Source organism: Pelobates fuscus, chromosome 2 (genome assembly GCF_036172605.1).
Source record: "Pelobates fuscus isolate aPelFus1 chromosome 2, aPelFus1.pri, whole genome shotgun sequence".
Classification (NCBI taxonomy): Eukaryota; Metazoa; Chordata; class Amphibia; order Anura; family Pelobatidae; genus Pelobates; species Pelobates fuscus.
In genome coordinates, this window is record NC_086318.1 from 318,060,516 (window position 1) to 318,079,366 (window position 18,851).

General features: G+C 41.6%; 1 protein-coding gene across 1 annotated transcript in view; it reads right to left on the reverse strand.

The window, feature by feature from the left end:
- The window catches only part of AFG1L (AFG1 like ATPase), a 179,273-nt gene that overhangs the window by 87,365 nt on the left and 73,057 nt on the right, over positions 1–18,851 (reverse strand). The window contains exon 6 of the mRNA XM_063443531.1: positions 10,529–10,628. Within this exon, the coding sequence (XP_063299601.1) occupies positions 10,529–10,628 (100 nt within the window). The remainder of the gene's footprint in view (positions 1–10,528; positions 10,629–18,851) is intronic.

The window sequence follows — 18,851 nt, forward strand, 5'->3', positions numbered from 1 at the left end:
TTTAGGGCCCCCACCCACCGCTCAGGGGTGGGGGCCAGGGGGGAGGACAATAGGTCCCCCCCCTTATTCTAATTTAGGGCCCCCACCCACCGATCACGGGTGGGGGCCGGGGGGAGGACAATAGGTCCCCCCTCCCATTATTTTACTTTAGGGCCCCCACCCGCCGCTCAGGGGTGGGGGCCGGAGGGGCAAAAGACTGCTCACTGGCTGCTCACTGTTTAATAGACATGCCCCTACTCGCGGTATAGCGAGTAGGGGCATAATTTACTAATACTAAGTAATCTTTACTTAGTATTAGTAAATGTGGCCGAAAGACCAATTTAGGTCTTTCAGCCTTTTAGTAGATAGCTCCCTAATACCGTGGGAATTAGGGAGTTATCTACTTATTCATTCCTGTCATTACATTGACTGGCCAAGCAACTTACATTTTATATGAATGTATGTTACTTGATTGTTGTAAGTGTTGCAAATGCTTACAGCTGAATCCTGGCTATGTTTGTATACTTTTTATTTAAAATTGTATACATTGTAACATTCTTCATTCCTCCACTGGGTAAGTATATTAGTTCTTAGGCAATACTGTGCTTCGGAACTTCAGGACTTCGACACTTTGGAAATTCGGCACTTCGACTATTCATCTATTTGGACATTCGGAAGTACCCGAATGTCCGAATTGACCGAAATTCGTCCGAATTCACATTCGGACCGAATCGAATTGCACATGTCTATTCACATCAACTTCTGCACTGTTTGAAATGCCTTTTTATTTGTCCTGATGAAAGTCTCCTTGGAGGGACTGAAACGTTGACTTATTTTAAGATGAATAATTCTGGCTTGAAGTCCTTTGAGTGCGGTAATTATATATTATATTATATATGTATATATATATATTGAGAATTTATGCTCCTCCACAGCCATGGGTGTTGTACGGAGACTCGTGGCAGATGACGCGCAATGTGCCAATAAACCTCTCCAGGAAGAAGATGGCGACAGTCGCAATAGACAGCTTCAGGTAAGGAAACCTACCTTCCATTACACCCAGAGCCACCAGACCATAACCCGAGATGCCACCTTAGGTGGTCTTTGCAAGGCCAAAAAAATAAACATTTCACAAATATACATATAATGGATCAAATCCCAACTACAACTACTGTAAGTAATATATTTGAAACGTTGAAGAAATAGAATGTAAACATACGGTTAGCATACATATAATGCATTTCACAGATATATAACTTTTTCCTGATGAATAGTCAGAAATGGGTTAGTGCAAAGTAGTGCTGATATCTGAAACGCAATGTGCAGAAGAAACAGTACTTTCACATAAAGAATTTAAAATATCTTAATATTGGTGTGGTTGGGCCAGCGTGCAGGGTGCTGTCATCTTATCAATATAGTCCAGTTTGCACAAAATTGACAAAGATCTTGCAGATTTGTTAATTCCACACTTTGTCTCAAAAGGAGGACATGCTCATGATGCCAGGGAGAGACTGAAAACCAAACATAGATTGGTCAAATCACCAATAATAATAATCACCAACTAATAAGTTGCCCACACAATCACCATATATGCAAATATTAATATAAGTACATATAAATGTTACCAAACATTAGAGGGACACTTTACTACTATGACATGAACCCTCCAGTTCTGCCTGTCTTTTTCCAATCTCTAATATGACTGGCCCTGCTTGTGGACACTTCCTAAGGAGGACAATCTTAACTAACAGACTACCATGCTGGCTTTGCAGCCAGTATATCATAGTCTGAACGGAATGACATCGACTGGGAGAATAACCATTTGATAGAGTGAAAATAAAAAACACATGTAGGACTGTTGTCCTCTCATTCCCCTTTCTTTGTCATGAATCGATTGACAGATGAGAGTCGGTAGAGAGTGTCACAGTAGAGTAAAACATGGTCAATGCAGGACACCGCTCATTGGCTGAGAGCACTCTATAGAGCAATCCTGACTCTCATGCAGGAGAAGGCCAGATACAATGGATGCGGTACCCAGGTAAGTTGCCAAACCATACTAAAACTGTTTGACTTCTTATATTGGGACAGTGCTTGGGCACTCTTGGCACTATAAAGACTCTAGTGGGCTACAGTGGTGAAGGTGCTTGGGATGTTCCTTTAAAGTGGTACTGTCACAAATTATGTAATTGGAGGTATTACTGTTCTCTCAATATTCCAGAAGCGAACAAAGAAAAGTTACCTAAATTAAACTCCAGGCTTTTCTGGACGCAACCTGGGACCGAACTCGAGTGGCCATCCCCAGTAAAACCTAAGGACAGTATTTGGATCACAACCTGGTGAGCAGCCTTTTTATTTCCACTACAGGGGTGGGAAGTGGTAGGACTCTTCCTTCTCAAAGGATTTGAAATTAACGAGCAAAGCAAGCTGTCTGCACTAAGCAACTCTCCCTAGTGCCAGTGTATGATTCCAAGAAACAGTACAGCCAGCACCCCTTCCTATAGGCAGGTTGTGACTTTGGGAGAAAGCTGCAGTGATTGTACTGCTTAGATCGTCCCTTTTAATGCTATAAGAAGTGTGGGGGGGAGGGGAGGGGAGGGGGGAGAACAAATGTTACGAAATAAGGGTTAAAAAAGTAAAGGGTTAAAAAAATACCCGCACAAAAGAATGTATTAAGTATAAAACACTCAAGAAAAAAAGTGTATTAATTAAATTCAAGAGAGAAGTTTTTTACTCTTATTTAAATATGATGCTAATTAGCAAGATAATGAAGTACACCATTCTACTCAAATCTCCACTATGAAGAACACACTATTTGTTAGGTTTTCTAAAACCTTTTTAGAACTAGAAGCATTCTGAAGCTTAAACTTGTGCTGTTTTCATACAGCACAAATGCAAATTCTATTATTTAATGAACACTAAGAAAGATCACAACACACCCCACGGTAACTTGTTCTCTGAAGTATATTATTTTTTAAATGCTGATACCTAAACACTGTCATGTAAGACAGAGTGCTTAGACTGCAGAACAACCCTAAGAACTTTGTTCTTGAAAAAAAAAAAAAATCCTGATTAAGAAGCTGCTGCTAAAGAGATACTTTAAGCAACATTACCACTACAGCTCATTCATTTCAGTGGTTATGGTGCTATGAGTCTATGATAGCCATCAACTGCTTTTAAAGAGCACTCCCCGTTCAGCAGTCACATGGATAATGCAGAAATTACTCTTCTGCGTTAATAATTTCACCCAACCTGGACGGCATTGACTGGCTGAGAGTATGGGGCTAATCTGTTCCCAGTCTGAGCATGGCTGTAGTCACTCTTTATTCATTTCTGTCTGCATTCTTGCTGTGTGTGTTTTTGTTTTTATTAAACTATTGAACAGTAATAGTCTCCATGCTTTCTTTTACCTGGATGTTATGAAATTACATGGAGTAAGCCAGATACTGTCACGACACCTGTTAGGCTGCCGCAGCATGGATTTGCAACCATCGCGCCATTCTGACACCGTTTCGAACACTACTCACTCCGACCTCATGTCCAATTATGATGCTGAGACATGCAGTGTAATTTCCGATGCAGACACTCCTGCGACATCACCTATGCGTCTTCGCTAGAATCTTGACCTAGCTATATCTCATTTTTGCTTTTGTACGTTAAGCCTGGCCACCGCTAAAGAAACAGTAATATGTATCTAGAAATCCCCTCTTTCACCTTGCTAAGTTTGATTTAGTTTTCTGCGTGTTGGCTACATTCTATCCTGAGAGACACCCCCTTGTCAACTACGAGGCAATCCACTGACTTGGTTCAGTGGATGAAAGGTTTAAAAAACAAAAACACTTCTCATCTACATTAGACCCAAAAGACTGGTCAAATTCCCTATGTTGATTCCACCTACACCTATTTTGACATAAAGGATGCCACCAACAGGACAACTTAAAAACGACAACACATAGGTTACAATAGTATGATAAAAACCTCAAACAAATAGCAATAACCTATATAAAAACACTATACTATATATCTCTTTGGTAACATGCTTCTTATATTAGACAATGGTGAAACTAAATAAAGGAACTTTTATTATTATCATTTCTGTAGTGCCAACCTATTCTGCAGCACTTTACAACTACAGAAATATATTATTTAGAGATAAAGCAGGCCCTGCTCAAATAATCTTACAATCTCTGAAGATTGGAGGTAAGTGGATGTATATCAGGATTCAAACCTACTTTTCCCAGTTCTAGAATATCTTTTGTGTATTAGCTATGGGTAACCTACAATTTTTATCCCATTACATCTCAAAGTGTTATATGTCACCACTCATTTCAGTTTTCAAACTTGGCATTTCAGCAGACTGATTTCCTAGGCCTTATTAATTCAAATTACTGGTGTATTGTGAGCCTACCTTGGGGGGCATTTTGTTCATTTCATAGTATGCATTTCTTACCACAGTGTTAAACAAAACTAAAATTATGCTCAGCTTCATCTCCAGAGCAGTAACATCCACTTTGCATATGTTTGATATATTATTATTGAATCGTGGGGCCAAATTAGATATCTGTTTTTTTAAATTTTTTGAAATTTTGGCAGACTGATTTTGGAGCATTCTAGCATTTCACATATTGAAAGTGAGGTAGTATGACTTTTGTAATGTAAACACAACGCAGGTTATGTATAAACAGTTTTGTGTTCTGGAAAGTAATGCAAAGATATAAAAGGAGTGATGATTGAAGAACAGTGATTGGCTGTGGGGGCAGAGTCAAGTCAGCACTGATCTCTTATTGGCTGAGCTGACTATGTGCTCAGAATATGTCTCCTAAGTTGCTTTGTGAAAAGATGGAATTTAGTGCCTAATAGTTTAGGGTTATACTGCAGAAAATATGTTTTCCGCCCCCCACCCCCCTTTTTGAACAATACAATTACAGAGAATTGAGCAGATAGAAAGAATATAAAATGAGTATAAGACCAAAACCCACCAAAAGAACTTAAAGTCAGACTGTAAGCAATTTTAGCTTAATTAAAGCGGCACGGTCATGCCAAACTTATTCCCACAATACTCACGCTTTCCTCCTTGGTCTCGCGATACCTCATTTCACTATTTCCGGCGAAACTAATGAATTTCGTCCTAACAGAATGAGAACAGTTTGTCCATTCATGTTAGGACGACATTCGGTATTATTAGGTCGGTTCAAAATTTCATTTAGAAGGAATGAAATTCCGACCCGATCTGTGCTGCGGCTGCATCTTGCAACCGCTTAGTAGATAGCTCCCTAATTCCCACGGTATCAGGGAGCTATCTACCAAAACGTTGAAAAACCTAAATTGGTCTTTCAGCCAACTTTACTTATACTAAGTAAAAATGACTTAGTATTAGTAAATAATCTGCCCGTACTCGCTATACTGAGAGTAGGGGCATGTCTTGCCCTGCGAGTGGGGGCTTTTCAACTAAATGGGGGACATAGAGTGGCGGGTGGGATCCCTAAAAGACAATAGGGGACCTTTTGCCCTCCCCTCGGCCCCCCACCCATGAGCAGCGGGTGGGGGCCCTAAAAGACAATGGGGGGGCTATTGTCCCCCCCCCCCCGTTCCCTACCTATGAGCGGCGGGTGGGGGCCCTAAAAGACAATGGGGGCCCTAAAAGACAATGGGGTACCCCTAATCCTCGGCCCCCACCCGTAAATGAAAAAATGGGGGGACCTAATTGTTAACTCCATAGAGTGAGGGAGGACATGGGGGGTTTAGGAAGTGGCGTGGAGCACAGCACCCTGACGCTTTTATTTTGACATATTACAAGTAGGGAGATGCGAGCTGGTAGCTCCATCCTTGTAATAAACTGAACGAACACCGATATTCAGTGTTTGCTTGTTCGTCTGAAATTTCTGTTTATTCATTCGTCTTTCTGATGAATAAATATACGAAATTCCCATCTGAATGCCCAGGGATTTCACACCGCTATCTAGTGTGGGCAGATGGACTTGTCCCACAGGGCCTTCATCTGCCCACACAAAGATGGCGGTGCCCAGGACCTAGGTCCGGGCACGAAATAAAGATGAAAAAAATAGGTACCATATATACTCGAGTATTTTTTGTGCTGAAAAACCCCAACTCGGCTTATACTCGAGTCACTGTCTGTATTATGGCAATTTACATTGCCATAATACAGACTGGGGGCTGTGTGCGGTTACTGTCCTCTCCTGCAGCTCCTGTCAGCTCCCTCCTCCTCCGCGGCGGTCCGTTCAGCACCTCTGTCAGCTCCCAGTGTAAGTCTCGCGAGAGCCGCGGGGTCATAGTGCGGCTCTCGCGAGACTTAAAGTGTGAGCTGACAGAAGAGCTGCACGGACCGGCGCGGAGGAGAAGGGAGCTGACAGGAGCTGCAGGAGAGGTAAGTGCTCTCTGCCAGTCCCCCTCCCCCCCACTGAACTGCCAATGCCACTGGACCACCAGGGAAGGAGAGCCCCCCTCCCTGCCATGTATCAAGCCGGGAGGGGGGACGGAAAATTTTTTTTAATAATAATAATAATAATAAAATAATAATAAAAATAAATAAATAATAATATAACAAAAAAATTAAAATTAAAAAAGGCTCTGCATCACACACACACACACACTGCACTCATACACACACACTGCACTCATACACACACTGCACTCATATACTTACTGCACTCATACACACACTGCATTCATACATACACACTGCACACACTGCACTCATACACACACACTGCATTCATACATACACACTGCATTCATACATACACACGGCACTCACACACTGCACTCATACACACACTGCATTCAAACACACACTGCACTCATACACACACACACTGCAGTCATACACACTGCACTCATACACACTGCACTCATACACACACACTGCACTCATACACACACACACTGCATTCATTATTTACACACACTGTAAATAAATATTCAATTAATATAATTTTTTTAGGATCTAATTTTATTTAGAAATTTACCAGTAGCTGCTGCATTTCCCACCCTAGTCTTATACTCGAGTCAATAAGTTTTCCCAGTTTTGGGGGGTAAAATTAGGGGCCTCGGCTTATATTCGGGTCGGCTTATACTAGTAAGATTAGGGGCCTCGGCTTATATTCGGGTCGGCTTATACTCGTAGAATGTAGTGGAGTGGGGAGGGATATAAAAAAATAACTAGATGCAGCCATGACAGTGCCGTTTTAAGTGGCTTTGGTGTACAGATCATGCCTCTGCATTCTCTGCCATTTAGGATCTAAATCACTTTGTCTATGCACAGTCCTTGCATACTTCCTGAAAAATAGTCTACATTTTTAAACTTGCCTTTTGCATAGTGTTTTTAATTTTGCACTTCTTATCACAACTTCCTGTGTGTGATTAAACTGACACTAAAGTCACCAGAACACCTACAGCTTATTGCATTTGTTCTGATGAGTACAATCATTCCCTTCAGTCTTTTTGCTGTAAGCACTGTATTTTCAGAGAAAATGCAGTGTTTACATTACAGCCTAATGATAACTCCACTGGCCACTCCTCAGATGGCTGCTAAAGCTGCTTCCTTGAGCAGTGCTGCAGAGTAAGCAGCACTGTCATTCAGTCACTCATGTCACTCATGTTTGAGTTCCTGACCCTATACTGTTCTTTTAAATTTCACTTATCAGGAAATATAATTTTTTTTTTTACATTCTTTATTTATGTTGTGCACATTTTTAAAAAGATCTCAGTTGACATCATAACGATTTTCCAATAAAACTGTTGCATAAGTGATCCTGAGTGCCTGGACTACATTTATTGTATTACACATAAAAGAGGCATGTCATCACACATGAAGGAGGCATATCATCACACACAAAAGAGGCATCTTATTTCACACATTCAAGAGTCATGTCATGTCACACGTGAAAAAGTCATGTCATGTCACACATGAAAGATAAACCAGGAGGAGCAAAGAGGAACCCCATCCAAATGCCCAGTGGAGCTGTTGAGGAGTGTCCTGGACTGCAAAACAGAAGGTCTGCACCAGAACAGTCCAATTTAAGGTTGGAGTAGAGGGCACCTCCTCAGTATCCTCCTTTGAGTGTAGAGGCGTGGATTATACTAGACCTTCTGCGGCTCAGTGTGTTCTGCCATGGACCCATCCGAACCCTCTGGCTGAAGGTAAATTTGCTTCATCTGCACTTAGCGTATTCCCTGATCTGGGGAGTCTCCACCGCTCCCAGAAGGCGTAGATGTTGACCTCTAAAGTTAGCACTCTGTGCTAATAAAATTAAACATTATGTCATGTAGGCTGTGTGAGTCACAGCCATGGGAGATGTGGCTAGGGCTGCATAATCAAAGTGATTTCACTTATAAATGGCAGACAAATGAGCAGTGAGATTGTGGTGGCATGATCTATACACCAAAACAGGTTTATTAAGCTCAGGTTATTTTAGTGATTAGAGCATTCCTTTCAGTTATGTGGTGTCCATTGTTCCTTTAAGCAGAGGTGTAAGAGCCTGTGTAAAATGAAATGGAAACTATATGCAGCCAGATCACTTCATCTCAATGTTTTTTCTGCCAGAGGACATGGACATTGTGTTAGGATACATTGCACCATGAACCCTATCAAATATTAACAGATATTAAATGAACACATAACTGCCTTTGCATGAAAGCTTAACATTGGCCATGGTTGGATCATCCAGCAAGACAATGATCCAAAACATACATAAAAATCAACACAAAAATGGTTTACTGACCACAAAATTAATCCTGCCATGGCCATCCTTTTCCCTCTATTGAAAACCTGTTGGGTGAACTGAAAAGAGTCTGTATGGAGGAATGGTCTCAGATCCCTTGCCTTGTAATCTTCTAAACCTGTGTTGTGTTTGCAATTGCTTGATATCCATGAGAGCAGATTAATTTTTGTGTTTTTTTTTTTTTTTAACAAAAGATCAAAAGGTGAGGGGGCGGGGCCGGACCGCCATGCTGAATGGTCGCACAATGGAGTAGCTCCTGCAATAACCTCCAGTTTTAGCCTCTAAAAACCGGCTTAACGCTCACCTAACGACTGGCAGCTGCGACCAAGTGCAAGAAACCACCCTGGTCCCAAAGAGAGGCTTCTGCAAAGTTCCAGTCCCTCGGAGGGGTGATCCTCGTCACACAAGATGAGGACCGCTCGGGCGGTGAGTTGGGTGGACAGCCGCTGCCCAGCTATCCTGCTCACCAGCGGGAAGGCAGAAGCACGAGCCTAGGCGGGTCTGGCCCTGTTCCCTCCTCTCTGGACTGGCAGGGGTGATCCCGGTCCCCACCCCAAGGCCCATCAGAGTGAAACAACACCGGCACTCAGAGTAGTGGCAGGGCGGACCCAGAAAACAGAGACCGCTTCCAAAATGGCGATGACCGCATGTCCAACAACCCGTGTATGAGGGCTGCCGGGCGCACCCACATCTCCTGACTCCACACCGACTGGGGCTGAGCGGGAACCAGCGAGCAAATGCTAAGATCCCACAAGCCAAGCTATGGAGGAACAGCACTAAAACCAAGCATGCCGAAGGACACCAACCACATAGCGGGTCAAAGCTACAGCACCTTGGCCTGGTGTGCCATACCACTCAGCTCACCGCCAGGGGGCCGAAATGCGAGGACTGACCACCTTAGCCGCCATACCGCACCCATCGAACGACATGGCTACAGGGACTTTTCTCCCGCCCAAGATAGGCACCCGACTGGCCCTCAATCTACCCACAAAGGGATTAACGCCCTAATACACTGCCACCCAACGGGACTATAAGTATTACAGCAGTCTCCAAGCCTTTTGTCCCGATACAGAAATCTTTACTGTATAAAAACGGGTCGCCTGGACTACGTCCACTGATCGCCTTCCTGGCCAGGGTCCCACCTGGAGTGGAAAATCTAAAGCGTAATCTTAATTGTTGATGCTTCTTTTGTTTTTATCATCTCTGTTTTTCCTGTTACTAATATTCTACTTTAAGTCTAGCATAAAATGTAACCACCTATTCTCTGCCTAGCCAGACAAGAGATATGTCTAACCATCACACTAATCAGCCTAGGTTATGTTTAATTGTACAGTCTTGCTTATATAATGATTACACATGTCATGTTTTCCCTCTTTGTCACCCCTCTGAACACTCTTCTCTCACATGTGCATCTCGCTAACTCACTTAAACCAAACGCGAACCTAAACTACTGAAATATTGATCTTATTACTATAAAAAAGTGCCTGAATAGCAAATGCCATGACTTGTATTATCAGTGCTCACCAACTGTACCTGATGTCACTGTTGTGGCGCACCAAGGCTACGTGTTAAATTTGTGCACAAAAAAAAAAAGATCAAAAGGTTAAACAAAAAAGACAATTTTTCAAAGCCATCTTTGCCGTTATTTACCAAGAGTGCCAATATTAGTGGAGAGCACTGTATAACACATTTTTCTATAAATGATAGTATAACCTACCTCATCATTTAATTCCAGCTATTCAGATTTGTATTAATTAGGCGAACTCTTTGGAATTAGGGGTTGACATAAAAATCCTGAACTATAAGCTTACCTTCTGGAGGCCTGTTGGAGGTAGCCACGACGACGACTCCATTCTGAAACAGGTTTTCAAACAGTTGTTTAAGAATCATTGCATCAGCAATATCAGTCACCTGCAAAGACAGTAATGTCATTTACTGTATTCATTGTGGGTTTTGCTGTTTGGTGTACACAATATCTGACTTTTTAATTTCTAAGATAAGTTATTCACATGGGATCTAGCACTGTAGTTAAAATGAATTACATTCTATGCAATCCTCAAACATTAATGCCATGACCCACATGACGTGAAAGAGCATTGTATGGTTCTTTCACGTCATGTGGGTCAGGGCATTAATGTTGAGGATTGCATAGAATGTAATTCATTTTAACTACAGTGCTAGATGCCAGACTGGGAAGTCCGAACCTCTCATGGACTAGTAACATCAATAATGATTTTAAGGGGCGGAGTCTGACCGCCATGCCGGGTGGTTGCATCCACCCGGAGCTCCGATCAAATCGCAGAATTTAAGCCCAAACTGCCAAAACACTGTCAAGCCAACCGGGCACAACGCACACTCACCCCACGTTGGCCTCGGCAGGAGCAGGGATGGAGCATATTGGCCTCGCCAGACGCACCCCGAGTGGCAGGACCGACCCACGGCCTAACGGTTGATGCGGAGTGGTTGACGCGGCCGGTCACCCGGCTCCTAAGTCCAGCAGGGCATCGCGGAACCCCTTCCCCCCCCTTTGGACCGGTGGGGGTCATCCCGGTCCACCACAGCACTACTGCAGGCCTGGAACAGCGCGCACACCGCCAGGTGGAGAAACACAGACGAGAGGACGACTCACCAAAGATGGCGGCTGCCTGCACTGTGATGCAAACCACGCTGATCCCACACGCCTGTAGCGGCCATTTACAGCAATCAGGTGGCGAACACCTCAGAGGATGGCAGAGGGCACCGGTCTGGAGACCTCACAGCGGTATACGCCTCAACGGCGACAAATGGGTACCCCACAACCCGCGAAGAACAGCATGACCTCCCTTGAGGCACACAGGCAACGGAAAGCGGCAACAGTCTAACAACATGGCACTAACTTGCCTCTCTATCGGCTCCCACTCTGGACTAGCTGATCAGGCCACTAAAGTTGGCGGGGGGTGAAAAGCCTGAACCACCCCTGGGACTACTCATATCCTGCAGCGCAACCCAGCAGGTTTAGCCCATAAAACAAGCAATGTGTTTTAAACTGTTATTTTATGTTATGTTAGTGTATGATGCAGCTGCTAATATGCATGTGCCTCTCGGTGAGATTATTTGCCACTGAGCTCCAGAGTTAATGCTGGGCACTTCTTCCCACTGGGGGATGTGTAAAATCCCATTGTCACAGATGCTGAGGTCTCGCAAAAATCTTGCTTTCCAACTACATAGGTGCTTAACTACCTAGAATGTTATACTCTATAATCTGCGACCCATCACCTCAGGTTTAGGCCTGTAGTCAGTAACCCTCTCAATTAAGCAACGTTTAGCTTAAATATGCTCATTTATGATACTGTTCTGTCAGGATATTACTAGAACTGATAAGCTATGCTAAAACCGAACACTACTAGTATCACCATTGTTATGCTTAAACACGATGATCATCTTCTTAACTAATTAAAAATGTGTAAGTAAATCCTGTATGCCCCATTGTTATAACTATTGAAAATCGGTGTGAGGAATGCCGTTGGGGTACCTCGCGCATGTCGTTTTATTTATTTGCACCAAAAATAAAGAATTTAAAAATAAATAAATAATGATTTTAAAGGACACAGATCATGTCTGTTTGCCTGTCCCTGCACACACGTTGCAGTTTATGAACATGATGGGATGTAGATGCTGCCATGCACCAATCACTGTGTGTGATGAGGCAGAGAGCTTTAAATCACAGTGTGACAGTTTGTCATAATATAACGTAGCAGCTGAGAGCAAAATAGACCATTTCATGCAGAAATTGCACAGTGCACAGAGCTCTCTATTGATACTAAGGTGAATAGAAGTCAGCTACTGTTTAGGATGAGGGGTTGCTAAAGACGTTGCTTGGCTGAGAGTGATGAGACTTGTGTCATCTTTAAAGCAGATAACGTCTAAACCTAAAACAAGCAGCACAAAAGTACACAAAATTGACCAGCGATAAGGCTTACAATAACCGGAGGGCTAGATAAGATATCCCTAAAGTGTCTATTTTCTGAAATATTTGATTAGCTTGTGCTTTAATGTGTCCCAAAAATCAGCATAGACCCAATCTTCAGTTTTCTATTTTTATTTTGTTTTTAGTTTGTGTAAAACCACAACGGGTAGCTTGCCAATACCCACATATTCACAGGGTTTATTCACAAAAATGAAAATTCAAAGTGAGTAGGCCAGAGAAGCTGAAAAGCATAGCTGACTTAGATAATTTTTCATTTTCAGCTTTTTTGACCTTAAAATATTAAACTATATTAATTATTATTGAACTGTATTTATAAAGCACAAACGCGTTCGGCAGTGCTGCATATCGGCACAATTGGTAAAAGTAAAAAGACAAAGCTACCATACATCTAAGACATAATACATATCATTTGACAAACATATATTGGAGGAGTTAAGGGCCCTATTCCAGTCGAAATTTACAATCTAGATGGATAGTAGGGGTTAGAAACAGGAGGTGGGGACTGCAAAGTTGAGAATGGTATTAATACAGTGTTAGATAAGGGCATTTATTATTTAAATGGATTGCGTTAGTTACGGAGTAGAGTGGTAGGCTTTCCTGAACAATAATGTCTATAGGTAGTGCTTAAAGGAAGGCAAACTAGGGGAAAGTCAGGCAGTGGAGGGAAGTGCGTTCAAGAGAAGCCCTGCAGTCTAGCATGGGAAGAGGTGATGCAAGGAGCAGGACATCGTTTGATATTTAATATTTTAGATTGCTTTTGGCCAAGTGTATACCTTACACTTACAGCCAAAGGAAACACTTGACTTAAAGGTTACCTGTCACAGTACGCACAAGATAATTATAGCCCAAAGAAAAGGCAACTGTTTTAGAATGTGACTATTGTGATTTTTTGTTTTTTTTATAACCCGAGTTTATCAAACATGAATGTTCACAGCCAAAAATTTTACTTTTTTTTTTTTTTTCTTAAAGACAATTTACGGTAACTAATTTACATTAAGAATACAGTTTAAATAATTGTGCTAGAGGGGAAAATAAACTAAATAAACTCAATAAAACACAAATGGCACCCACATAAAAATAAAATAACAGAAAATACATATTTTTAGATTTGTACGTTTTACATGATTATGCAAATTAAGAGGAAAACAATTTAAAAGAGGAAAAACTAGATGGGAGAAAAGTATTCATGAAGGCTCCCTGATTAAAGACATTTAAGAATGTTTAACACATTTCTGATTATGAAATAACATTTTTTTATTATCTAATTCACTAACGGTTGAACAAAGATTACAAAAACGTGGCTAGATTCTATTACTGCTGGCCTCTACTACATAAGGATACCATTTTCCCAAGCACATAAGTGAAAGAACAGATGTAAAAAAAAATTACAAAAGAATAAAAAAAAAAGTACAGTAGACCCTGTCTTATCATTGGCCACGTCATTTTAAAAATATCATTTTAAAAAATATAATTTTTCCTGGTTTATGTTTATACATATAACTGATTAAGTTCTATAAATTTAGCATTTATTTCCTATGGTAGGTACTAATTCAAGGGTTAAAAACTTTGATAAAATATGATTATTTGTGGTGCTAAGTTATGCAACTTTACACTAACCCTAACCTTATCCCAAAGGGATGCTTCCTGCTGATTTCAGCAGAGGGAAAACCCCACCTAAAAGTGCCTGTGACTGCTATCTAGTGTCCGTTTTCAGCATGACAGGAAAATTTCCCTGTAATGGTGCTACCTGGTATGATATATCTGCCAATCACACTGTGTTCTTTGCTGGGCTGCTGGCAAAGCCCAGCCCCGATCACAATCAGCAGATTGGCATGAAAAGACCTGACAGTCTACCTCTGAGTGCTGACAGGTCACAGTTACCATGGCTAAGCCACGATGAATTAAAAGGATTTTAAGCACTGTTAGTTCTAAATATGTCAATATACAATTTTGGATACCCATGCTTGACATGCTTGACAATGACTTTTCAAAGGGTCAAAATTGAGCCGTGTCCGTAAGTTGGTAAATTAGATATTCATGGTAAATATTACCTTGGTGTTGAAACTCCATTATTTACTTACTTGTTCTATCTCACATTTAGCCAGCACATAGTATACAGGGAGTGCAGAATTATTAGGCAAGTTGTATTTTTGAGGATTAATTTTATTATTGAACAACAACCATGTTCTCAATGAACCCAAAAAACTCATTAATATCAAAGCTGAATATTTTTGTAGTAGTTTTTAGTTTGTAGTAAGTAGTTTTTAGTTTGTTTTTAGTTATAGCTATTTTAGGGGAATATCTGTGTGTGCAGGTGACTATTACTGTGCATAATTAGTAGGCAACTTAACAAAAAACAAATATATACCCATTTCAATTATTTATTTTTACCAGTGAAACCAATATAACATCTCAACATTCACAAATATACATTTCTGACATTCAAAAACATAACAAAAACAAATCAGTGACCAATATAGCCACCTTTCTTTGCAAGGACACTCAAAAGCCTGCCATCCATGGATTCTGTCAGTGTTTTGATCTGTTCACCATCAACATTGCGTGCAGCAGCAACCACAGCCTCCCAGACACTGTTCAGAGAGGTGTACTGTTTTCCCTCCTTGTAAACCTCACATTTGATGATGGACCACAGGTTCTCAATGGGGTTCAGATCAGGTGAACAAGGAGGCCATGTCATTAGATTTTCTTCTTTTATACCCTTTCTTGCCAGCCACGCTGTGGAGTACTTGGACGCGTGTGATGGAGCATTGTCCTGCATGAAAATCATGTTTTTCTTGAAGGATGCAGACTTCTTCCTGTACCACTGCATGAAGAAGGTGTCTTCCAGAAACTGGCAGTAGGACTGGGAGTTGAGCTTGACTCCATCATCAACCCGAAAAGGCCCCACATCTTTGATGATACCAGCCCAAACCAGTACTCCACCTCCACCTTGCTGGCGTCTGAGTCGGACTGGAGCTCTCTGCCCTTTACCAATCCATCCATCTGGCCCATCAAGACTCACTATCATTTCATCAGTCCATAAAACCTTAGAAAAATCAGTCTTGAGATATTTCTTGGCCCAGTCTTGACGTTTCAGCTTGTGTGTCTTGTTCAGTGGTGGTCGTCTTTCAGCCTTTCTTACCATGGCCATGTCTCTGAGTATTGCACACCTTGTGCTTTTGGGCACTCCAGTGATGTTGCAGCTCTGAAATATGGCCAAACTGGTGGCAAGTGGCATCTTGGCAGCTGCACGCTTGACTTTTCTCAGTTCATGGGCAGTTATTTTGCGCCTTGGTTTCTCCACACGCTTCTTGCGACCCTGTTGACTATTTTGAATGAAACGCTTGATTGTTCAATGATCACGCTTCAGAAGCTTTGCAATTTTAAGAGTGCTGCATCTCTCTGCAAGATATCTCACTATTTTTGACTTTTCTGAGCCTGTCAATTCCTTCTTTTGACCCATTTTGCCAAAGGAAAGGAAGTTGCCTAATAATTATGCACACCTGATATAGGGTGTTGATGTCATTAGACCACACCCCTTCTCATTACAGAGATGCACATCACCTAATATGCTTATTTGGTAGTAGGCTTTCGAGCCTATACAGCTTGGAGTAAGACAACATGCATAAAGAGGATGATGTGGTCAAAATACTAATTTGCCTAATAATTCTGCACTCCCTGTATTCCCATTAGTCGTTCCAATCACCTGCTTTGCTAATTTCCTGCTAGGGCCAGCAAACAGCACTGCCAGCAGCACAAAGCTTTACAGGCGGAAGAATCAGAAAAGCCTTCCGGAGCAGCATGTTAGTTTTGATTTTATTAATATGAATTATAAAAAAAAATTATAAATACATTTTTAAAAAAAGAACGTTAAACAATGCTGTATCTTTTTTTTCATAACATGAATTTTCATGCATGTTTTTACAGCTTCCAAATATCTACACTGTCTCCACAATGTTTCTCTTTAAGAAACATTTGATTTGACACTGCCCAAGGAAATTAATCAACTAAATTTTAGCTGGGCAAGAAGGGGATGGATCAACCTAAGTGCAGGACTTGCAGAGTTAGTAGTATTTTAGTTGCTTGTGAAAAATATTTTAACGTATTAAAAAAATGCCTTTTTAAAAAAAAAAAAAAAAAAAATCACTGCTTATTCAATTGCATTAAGGAAATATGCATTTTTTTTAACCCCTTCAGCCCTATAGTAACCAAAACAATTTTAGCTTAATGAAATGTTAGTGTATAGATCATGCTCCTGTTCTCTTACTGCTCAATTCTCTGCCATATAGGAGTTTGTTTATGCAGCCCTAGTCACAACTCCCAGCATGTGACTACACAGCCTTCCTTAACACTTCCTTTAAACAGCCATCTAATGTTTACACTTTCTTTAGTGCAAATTCAGTTTAATTTAGATTTTCTTTCTCCTGATCTGTTAATAGATTGCTAGACCCTGCTCCTGTATGTAATAAAAGTTAAATTTACAGAGCAGCAGATAAAATATATTAAAGTAGGTTACATCTGACTGAAAATTAAACCATTTTATTTCGTTTTATTTTCATGCAGGTTGTATGAATCATAGCCAGGGGAGGTGTGGCTAGGGTTGCATAAACAGAAACTAAAGTGATTTAACTTCAAAATGAGCAGTAAAACTTCATAGGCATAATCTATACACAAAAACATCTTTATTAAGCAAAAGTTGTTTTGGTGACTATAGAGTTCTTTTTTTTAGGTGCAATGATACATCATGCATTGTGTGTACAGTAAGTTATGTGATAGAACTGCCAAGCTGCAGGTTAAGCTTGTGGGTCACTCAGCCAATGCCCAGATATGGAGATTCCCAGCTTCCATCACTGTCAGCCGCTCCGATGAGGCTTCTCTACTGAACCCAGGCTTCCAGACCGTCCGGCTCCATCTTTTCCAGGATAACATACCAGTCGTCATCAAGAACTCATAGCGGTCTCATGGCTTCGCATACCCAGCAACATGAGTTGTAAACTCCTGGATCCAGCAAGCTGTGTTGGGGCCAAAAAGGCCTACAATCTTGCAGTCGGGGGGGAAGATGCAAGGTTTGGATATGCGTAAATGCAAAAATTGTGCACCCGCCTCGGCAGTCTCTTACGCCTTCTCCTCCGTAACGCCAGCCTGGGGACTGCTGGGAATGTCCTAATATAATATGGGGATGTGCCGTGATCAGGCCTGTAGGAGCGGCGGTAAGTATTTGAGCCCAGACCCTCTTCCATAATTTCTTGCATATGCGATCAATGAGGATCTGGTCCACATATGTGGGTGACAGTGGGGTGGTGTACATGGTTGTAGGCCCCGGCAGGGTGGCCATCTTGACTGCAAGGTTGGAACTCTGTTGCACTGGTAAGTTTTATTTCTTGAGGAGATGACCACCTAAACACTCCAGTGGGGACTGGAATATCCCCAACGAGTCCAGGGGTGGAGGGGGTGAACAAGGCTCAATGCCAGCAAGCTCCACTTCAAGGATGGGGATTAGCTGCCTCCCCCTCCCCCTCCCCCAGCGTGACTACAGGCCACAAGGGAGCTGATCAGGGTGTAAAGCAAGATTTTGCCTGAAAAGAACAGTTAAGTCCATATATAGGATTTCCCTAAGGAGCTTCAGCACCATGCAGCTGTCTTGGTTGGCTGTCAGGCCCTACCCCTATAGTGTCCTTTTAAGGATGGTGGATGGAGAATTGTACACGTTATGATCAAAACAAAACCTGGAATTTAAACTATATGTCTGCTCAACCATAACTTACCTCATTCGTATTAAGTGCATATTACCTCTTTCATGTCAAGTTCACTTGTTATATATAATTTTGATCAGGAGACATAGGGCTTTAATTTCTCATCAAATATTTATATATGAAACATAATTTATACACATTGAAATTTGCCAGATTGGTTTGCTGGGCCTATGTTGCCTTTGAGACCGTATGGCAGCCAGAAATGAAAAGTAATCCCTTTAATAGCATACCATTTGTAGTAGACAACCCAGGGTATTTAAATTGGAGTATGTCCAGTCATTTTTAGTAGCCGCTTAGTCACAAACCCTGGCCAAAGTTAGCCCTTTCACAGCTGATACCATCAGCATTATATGTTTTACTGCTCTAAAACACTCATATTCGTGTTCAATTATGTCTCATGAGTACAACAGTACC